Source organism: Suncus etruscus, chromosome 7 (genome assembly GCF_024139225.1).
Source record: "Suncus etruscus isolate mSunEtr1 chromosome 7, mSunEtr1.pri.cur, whole genome shotgun sequence".
Classification (NCBI taxonomy): domain Eukaryota; kingdom Metazoa; phylum Chordata; class Mammalia; order Eulipotyphla; family Soricidae; genus Suncus; species Suncus etruscus.
The window spans coordinates 61722150-61730961 of NC_064854.1; the positions used below are offsets into that span (position 1 = coordinate 61722150).

The window sequence follows — 8812 nt, forward strand, 5'->3', positions numbered from 1 at the left end:
CAGCCAGAGACCAGCGGCTTAACGTGAACCTGGAGAGAGCGGTCAGAATGGAACCCATCCCACGGGCCTCTGAGCCCAGCACCCTCCTGTTCTCCGGTTCCCACAAACAATGCCCATAGACAGTCACCAGTGGAAGTGTTTTTTATTGAAAGCAAACCCATGGATCCTCTTTCCACGGGCTGCCTCCAGCCTCCGACCCACCTGCTACAGAGCAGAAACAGAGCCCAGGTTTGAGCATCCTCCTCCCCGTGGGCTTTTCGTTTCCTTCCCCGCAATGCCCACAGCAGCTTCTTGGTAAAACCGTTTAAGGACGTGAGTGGGAAGATGAGGGAGCTAAAAGGTTGGTCCTGTCAGATGCGCCCCCCCTCCCCCAATTATCTATCCTTCCAGCCTCTGTTCCATCCATTACTGGCTGCTTTTCTCTTTGTGCTGAATGACGCCCTTCTGAATGAGGTCCGGGATTTCCACAGCCAGCCACGGGCCCAGCTGCAAAGTGCAAGGGAGAGAGGCCTGTGAATCACTACCACGCAAGTCCATGCTTTTGCTCCATCATTGGATCTTTCTGAGAAAGGGGGTGGGGTAGGAAAGAATGGGCCCAGGGAGGACCGGAGAAAGAGGTTGAAATTGTAGGGTAACCATGCCTCACAGTCATTCTCTTTCCCTGTGTACGGTTACATTTTCTGTGGAGTGGATCACACCCAGATGGGAACCCAGGGTCCCCACAGACAAAGAGCATGGTTCAGCCCTCTATTAACTTTTGTTTGGGAGAAGAAAGGGGCTTGGGAGTTACACCAGGCTATACTCATGGCTCACTCCTGGCTCTATTCAGAGGATATTGTGGGGTACAAGTTCTGTAATCTGCTACACATGTGCAATGACTTTATTACCACCCCCTCCCCAGGTTTGACATCTTCCTCCCTCAGATCCCGGGCATCCTTTGCTTACTCCCAGAGCCATGAGGTGAGCTAGTCCAAATTTGGGCACGTTCCTGGCCCACAGAGGCTTGAAGTGGTCCGTGAGGCAGATCTTGCCGCCTCTGTAGAGGAGGAGAGGGAGAGAGTGTAACTGATCCTTTGTAGCCAAATGAAGAACATTGGAGATAAGGGGACCAGGCCCACACTACCAGGTCTCTCTGTTCTTGCTCCTACCTGTACATCTTTGCCGTTTTTCCATCCAGCTCTGGCACAGCGACTTCAGGGGCGGTGGTGGGGTAGGTGATGGGGATCTAAAGAGATGGACAAATCGGGGTACCACATACCCAGAGACAGGGTTTGCCTCCCTCCCTCCCTTGCACTAGGCCTGTCCTACTCACATCAAACTCCATGTCGAATTCATACTTGAGGAGGTCATGGATGTACCAGCACTTCCCAAACCACCTGCAGGTTAGGTCCCACTTCAGTCCAAGCTACCAACCCAACCCCCTCATGTAGTTTCATCATGCCAGCAAGGTGGGAGTCATGGGGTAACCGTGGAAGCATGTGTGAGGCAGGGAAGGCTGGTCATGGGGTCTGGCCTGTTCCCCTGAGGGTTCCCTAGCCTGGCCTCCCACCAGGGGCTGCTTACCGGGTCCCTTCCTTGTTGGATTCTAGTCGGAACCAATCGTTGTCTGCGTTCTTGTTGTTCTCTACGTACTAAAAGTAGAGAGTGGTGTCTTTGAGGGGGCTGTGGCTGTACCCTATCCTCAAATGAAAACTCTGTGACAACTACTCCAAGGGTATGTACCCCACTTTTCCGACCTGAGCCTTGGTCAGCAGGGAGCATTGGGACTATGTCTGATTTAGCAATGGGGACCCCAGACCTGTCTACATTTAGGGCTTTGTGCACACAGCCCCTGACATCTTTTTTATCTTTTTTGGGTCATACCTGGTGGTGCTCAGGGGACCATATGTGATGCGGAAGACGGAACCTGGGTCTGCTGCATGCAAGGCAGATGCAATGCTATTACAGCCCCCCAACTTAACTTAAGGCATATATTGTCCAACCCTAGGACCTGTATCTGCCAGGTTCTAGGAGAGGGGCTGCAGGTACACCAGGTGGAACTGGGACTGAATCTGGGCTCCTGCCTGCAAGGGATGTGTTCAGTTCTGGGGGCCTCTCCCTGCTCCTCCTCCAGGGTTCTGACTAGCATTCACAGACTGAGCTTTTGCCATTAATCCAGGCCCTTTCTCCAAGCGTCACACCCCAGGATCAGCTACATATTGGACCCTCATCCTCCATCATGTGCACTTCAAACCCCTTTCTCCACACCTAGGTTTCAAGGGGCACTGTGTGGCTATCATGAGACCCCCTCCCCTGCATTCTTCAATGTTCAGTCAGCCTAGTTTCACGATAGTGATCTCCTCTCATTTTTCTTTTCTTCTTTTTTTTTTTTTTTTTGCTTTTTGGACCACACTTGGCAGCGCTCAGGGGTTAATCCTGGCTCTACGACTCAGAAATCCCTTCTGGCAGGCTCTGGGGACCATATGGGACGCCGGGATTTGAACAACGACCTTCTGCCTGAAAGGCAAACACCTTACCTCCATGCTATCTCTCCAGCCCCGATCTCCTCTCATTTCTGCTGACCTTCATGCCATTCCTCAGCTTAAAATCCTTTCTTGATGCCAGAGCAATAGCACAGTAGGGAAGGTGTTTGCCTTGCACGCAGCTGACCTGAGTTTGATCACCAGCATCCCATATGGTCCCCCAGGTCCTGCTTGAATAATTCCTGAGTGCAGAGCCAGGAATAACCCCTGAACACCGCCAGGTATGATTCAAAAACCAAAAACAAACTAACTATTCTTTCTTTAAAATCCTCTGTGGTGAGTTGGCATAATGGGCTGAGTGCGGGCAGCCAAGGTTCTATTTTATTTTTTTGGTTTTAGGGTCATACTCGGTGGCACTCAGGGGTCATCCTGTCTCTGCTCAGAAATCGCTCCTAGCAGGAACAGGGGACCACGTGGGATGCTGGGATTCGAATCACAGTCCATCCTGGATCGGCTGCGTGCAAGGCAAACGCCGTACCGATGTGCTATGTCTCCAGCCCCCACAGTCAATGTTCTATCTCTGACACTGCAAGGTCCCGAAGGGGAACACTTCAAATAGCCAGGTAGAGCACCTGAGCACTGAAGGGTGTGTGTGTGTGTGTGTGTGTGTGTGTGTGTAACACTTCAAATAGCCAGGTAGAGCGCCTGAGCACTGAAGGGTGTGTGTGTGTGTGTGTGTGCGCGCGCGCGCGCGTGTGTGTGTGTGTGTGTGTGTGTGTGTGTGTAACACTTCAAATAGCCAGGTAGAGCGCCTGAGCACTGAATATGTGTGTGTGTGTGTGTGCCTGAGCACTGAAGGGTGTGTGTGTGTGTGTGTGTGTATGCCTGAGCACTGAAGGGTGTGTGTGTGTGTGTGTAACACTTCAAATAGCCAGGTAGAGCGCCTGAGCACTGAAGAGGGTGTGTGTGTGCCTGAGCACTGAAGGGTATGTGTGTGTGTGTGTGTGTCCACCCCTGACCCAATACTTTATGCCTATAAACCTCTTCAAGGCACTATTTGGGCATTTGAGAGCTCTCCAGCCTGGCGAGCTCAGATGGCATAAGAGCATGAAACACTGCACCATTCCACGGCTTTCTCCAGCTCCCAGCTCTCTTCTGGGGTATCGCCTACCTGATGGGGCTGATTTACCCTTCTCAGTCGAGTAAAACCTTCCAGTTCCGACTGTGGTGCTACCTCTCCCAGCCGGGCCCGGCCAGGACTTGTCATCAAACCTCCAGTACCCTCCGGGAACAGGACTAGAGGGAAGCCTAGCACCCTGCCCCCTTTCTGCTCCTGGATCCCCCCCACCTCAGGCACTGGATGGAGAATAGGACAACGAGCACCAACCAGGCTTGCAAACGGTCGGGCCTTGCAAGGAGCCCCAGGTCGGCTGAGAAGACAGCGATGTTTTGGCCTTAACAAACGGGGTGATGGGGGGGGGGGCGCTGAGGGTCGCTGGACGGGACTTTGGACCAACCCCCATCCCCCAACCCTCTGCAGCCAGCGACACGTCACCTTCCGAGCAGACGTAGCCACAATTAGCTCGGACAGCCGGCCCCACGGTGGGTCCTGACCCTAGTCTCCTTTGCTTCTGCGCCCCTGGGTCCCTAATCCTGCCCAAGGTCTCCGAGCCCCGCAATCTCCGGAACCCGTTGAATTCGGGAGTGAAGATTTGACAACTGGAGACGACTTCTGCACGGGGCACAGCCTCCCGAACACCCCACCGGCCCCCACAGGCCGCACTGACCCGAATGAGGGACTGATACTCCTCCTTGAGCCGCTGCACCCACAGCTCTCGGTCCCGCGGCCCCGCGTTGGTCTTGAGAACCGGAATCTCTGACACCGCCCGCCGGGTAGCCTCGTCTGCCATCTTGGGGCAGGGCGCGCGCGCCGCCGGAAGTGGCGTCACCAGGATTCACGCCCGGGGCGCCGCCATCTTTACTTTGGGAGGATGGGGCGGGCCGGACCGCAGGGACACCTCGGAACGCGCTCCTAACTTCTGTCACGCAGTGGAGCGGCTCCACTAAAAAAACGGGAGAAAGGGGTGCTGCAGAGTTGCTAGCCCTACGGGTGGCACTGGACACAGTCATCTCACAGGGGCTTCTTGGCTTCTGAGTCACACCCAAAACGGTGCTCAGAGTTGACTCTTGGTGGGCTCCGGGGACCATAAGGTGTCGTGGTTCCCAGGTGGGACACTTGCAAAGCAAGCATCCTCCTCGCTCCCCCCGCATGGGGGTCTTTGCTCTCAACATTTGTCGCCCCCAATTCTGGCTGAAGCCTTTCCGCATTGGGGAGGGGTCAGATTCGAGCAGGTTCTGGTGCGGTGGCCTAGTTCTTTTGACAGTTTCCTGCCGCCTAGGCACCCTGAGCACTAATGGAATCCAGGAGCGACAGGACTCCAGTTCCGCTAGAGAATACTGAGATTCTAAAGGTTCTAGGGGGCACTGTGCTCCCAGGAAGTCTCAGTGTAGGCAGAAGGACCACACGCAGCCCATCTTTCCTGGATGAGAAGTGCCCCGGGGCGGGCCATTGGTGCCTAATTGAATCTCAGAATACAGGAGTGAAGGCCTTTGCGGGCACTGGGGAACTTATACATACTGTGCACCAGCTCAGGGGTGTACTCAGTTCTGGGGGTCTCTCCCTGCTTCTCCCCAAGGGTTCTGACTGATTTTGAGAACTGACCGTTCTCAAAACCATCCAATCCCCGGATGTTATATTTTGTTAGAATTCTCGTGTCTCACACACAGGTGTCCTTGAATCCTTTTTGCAAGATCTCATGCTCTTTTTTTGAGGGAGGGGAGAGGCAACTGGGGAAATCAGTGCTGGGAACGAGTCCAGGCTCTGCTGGGTAAAGCAGTTGTTCCAGCTCTGAATTCTCCCCCAACCCAGTATTTTGTAACTCCGAGTTCCATTTTCAACGCAGAGACATCAGTTTGAGGTTTAATTTACATATCTTGTTCACACTGGTGAACATTCCAACCCCTGGCAGTACTTTTGGTATCACACGCAGTTAATCATCAAATAGTGAGATCCACCCACTCATTCCATAAGCACATAAGCAGCATAAGCAGGGTACATCTTCGTTTCTGCTCCCCGAAATCTACAGAGCAGCCTTGAAGACGGGAATTGTTTCTATTCCTGTTGTGGGTGCCATGCGAGAACCTTCCACCTTGCTCCACTGGAGCTCAGGGTGTCACATAGGCTTGTCCATTGTTCCCTCTCTGCTTGTGACCAGGATACAAGCAATGTCTTTCACATCCAAACAGAACACCAGCCACACGATTTTCACTGCTCACCAATTCTGGCAGCTTCAGGAAGTTCCTTGGTTCTTAGCATTGACAACTTTTATCAGAAAATGGGAGAGCAGGTAGGCGCTTTGCACTTTAATTCTGACAAGCACAGACAGTAGATGCTCTCACAAGTACCTGTTATATGTGAAGAAACTGAGGCACAAGTCAGGCTCAGTACCAGCAAACTTTGCCTCACATTGCAATGGGACAGAGGGACATGGCAATGTAGATTCAAATGCCAGGTTTGATGGAGCCGGAGTGGTGGCACAAGTTGTAAGGCGTCTGCCTTGAGCGCACTAGCCTAGGATAGGCTGTGGTTCGATCCCCTGGTGTCCCATATGGTCCCCCAAGTCAGGAGCGATTTCTGAGTGCAGAGCCGGGAGTAACCCCTGAGCATCAATGGGTGTGGCCCCAAAACAAACAAACAAAAGCAGGCCTTGAGGTGTCAGGACTCCAATTCACAAGCCATCCTGCTATTTCCAAGCCCAGTGAGGGGGTGAAGAGGGTTTCTCTGAAGGTGAGGACTCTGCACTCAGAAAGCACTCCTGGTAGGCTCAGGGGACCATGTGGGATGAACCTGGGTCCATCCCAGGTTGGCCGCGTGCAAGGCAAATGCCCTACCACTGTGCCATGGCACTGGCCCAAGGCAGGGACTCTTTTTTTTTTTTTTTTTTTTTGGGGCCACACCCGTTTGATGCTCAGGGGTTATTGCTGGCTATGAGCTCAGAAGTCGCTCCTGGCTTGGGGGGACCATATGGGACGCTAGGGGATCGAATCACGGTCCATCCTACGCTAGCGCTTGCAAGGCAAACACCTTACCTCTAGCGCCACCTTCCCGGCCCCATGGCGGGACTCTTGAGAGCATTAAGCCCTGAACCAGCTCGAAAACCTTCCCTGCCTCCAAAATTTCCTTGTTCTCTCTGGGCTGCTGCCCCCCTGCTGGGGGTGATGTTTATTATTACATCAGGACCAAACACCAGGTCTAGAGAATGAAGACGAAGCATGGGCTGAAAGAGAATCAAACCAAATCAAAAAAGAGATAAAGGGAGCAGGATGCCTGGGTTCGATTCCTAGCACCGCACAAGTCCCCCAAGAACCACAGGGTGCTGTCCCTGAGCACCACCAGGTGTAGACCCCACCAATAGGAACAGACTAGTAACAAGTGGGACTGGGGAGTGAGTTTGGCAGTTGGTCATTGAAGATCCTAATAGTTCTGCAGGCCAGAGCACGAGATTATTTAGCCAGGTTGGCTAAGCCCCTGAACACTGACTGAAGGGCTCAACCTCCCCAACAAACTATAGCTCAAAGGGCACTTTGCAAGCTTCACATGCAGATCAGGGCCCTGCCACAGGGGCCTGGCGTCACAGGCCCAAAACTCACCTCGAGCCCACCCTGAAGTGGTGAGACTGACAGGGTCCTGGGGTTTCTCCCCCACAATCACCCCTCATACTACTCCCAACCGCTCTGCCCTCATCATGTTGCTGCTGTGGCCAAGGGGATGACACTGGTGTCCTGAGTCCTGAGTCCCTGCTGCAAATGCCACACACTGAGCCTCCCGGTCCCAGAGCAGTGCTGTAGGACCCACACAAGTCTCATATGGCTTTACGCTTACAAGGCAGCCCAGGAGCCAGAGAGACGAATGTCAAAAGCATGTTGGCTGGGAGAAACCAGAACAACAGGACAGTTTCAGGCAGGTTGTAGGTCACAGGTAAGCTACAACAGGGCAGGTGGGGAGAGGGTGTTGAAATGACTTGCTTTCTGTCCTCCATGTTTCCAGGATGCAGGCAGCTTCAGGGTTCTGGAATGTCTAGACCTGGTCAGTTAATGCCTGTATGGACAGGCCTCATGAATGCTCTGCACCTGCTATTTCCTAGTGGCAGTGATTCAGGAACATTTCCAACTGCATCTGGACATCTGGCTGACCAGCAGGCAAGAGAATTCCCTTTTCTTTGGAGCTCTTTACAGCCTGCAGCCTGCCTTGCTGGTTTTTCTCTGCAGTGAATGCAAACGGTCTAGATCCGGAGCACTCCTCATCTCAATGCTCCCCGGGTATCTCCAAAGCGGCTTCCTTGGAAAACACTAACTGGCTTCTTTGCGGCTTATTAGGACACATTTTAATCCACATCTTACTAGCTCGGTGCCTGAACTTTCAGCCACTTCCTTCTTTTCCTTACATTTTTTCCCTGGAAGTAACAGCGTTTGTGTGATGGGTCCCACCGGCATTGCTGGCTGGGGAAGAAGGCTTGAGCTCTGAGCGAAGCGGATCCGGACCCTCCACGAAAAGGCAAAAACAGCACTGCGGTAGCCCCTTCGGTGGCCTGGCAGCTTCAACAAGGCACGTGGCAGCTTTCGTGCTGGATCGTAGGGCCAAACCTGGCGCTCTTGGGGTCGAATGTGCACAGGGCAATGGGCTCTTTCCCTGGCTAGAGCAGACTATTCTCCATCCACTTTCCTCAATTTAATAGAAAAGGGGATCCTTAGTGAACCCCTCGTTGCCCACTGAGGAACACTTGTGGGGAGCTGGAATGCATCCCTCGACGTCCCAAGGGCCACCAGAGCTTTCCCGTAGGAAGGTAGGTAGGTCGGTAGGTCGGTCGGTCGGTCGGTCGGTCGGTCGGTCGGTCGGTCGGTCGGTCCTCGGGCCCGGGGGTGGGGTGGGGGGCGGGCGTCGAGCAAGTCCGCTCCCGGCGGTCCCCGCGGCCGCGCGCGCTCCCAGCCCTCCTCCTTCCGGCCGGCCTCCCGCGGAGACGCGCGCGGCTTTGCCAGCTTGCCCACACTCAAGATGGCCGCCCGCGCCCATTCTGTCCCGTGAGGTGAAGCCGGCCGCCCCCGTCTCCCGCCGCTGCCAGGCTGCCCTCACCCAAGATGGCCACCGCGCCTATGCCTCGCTATGGCGCCGAAGCCGCCGCTCACCGGCCAGGTTCCGGACGGCGCCGCTCCCGACGCAGCCGCCCGGCCGCCCCTCCCTCCCGCCCGCGCCCCTCCCCCACGCCCGCGGCGGCGGCGGTGGCGGCGGCGGT

General features: G+C 54.6%; 1 protein-coding gene across 1 annotated transcript; it reads right to left on the reverse strand.

Moving 5' to 3' along the window:
* Positions 1 to 125: 125 nt before the first annotated feature.
* UFC1 (ubiquitin-fold modifier conjugating enzyme 1) lies at positions 126 to 4489 on the reverse strand. Its single transcript, XM_049777065.1, has 6 exons — positions 4250 to 4489; positions 1564 to 1631; positions 1313 to 1376; positions 1149 to 1225; positions 946 to 1036; positions 126 to 486 (listed from the first exon to the last, which is right to left on the reverse strand). Exons 1-6 carry the CDS (start codon positions 4370 to 4372, stop codon positions 406 to 408), a joined length of 504 nt encoding a protein of 167 aa, XP_049633022.1. The 5' UTR covers positions 4373 to 4489; the 3' UTR covers positions 126 to 405.
* Between the last annotated feature and the right edge of the window lie 4323 nt (positions 4490 to 8812).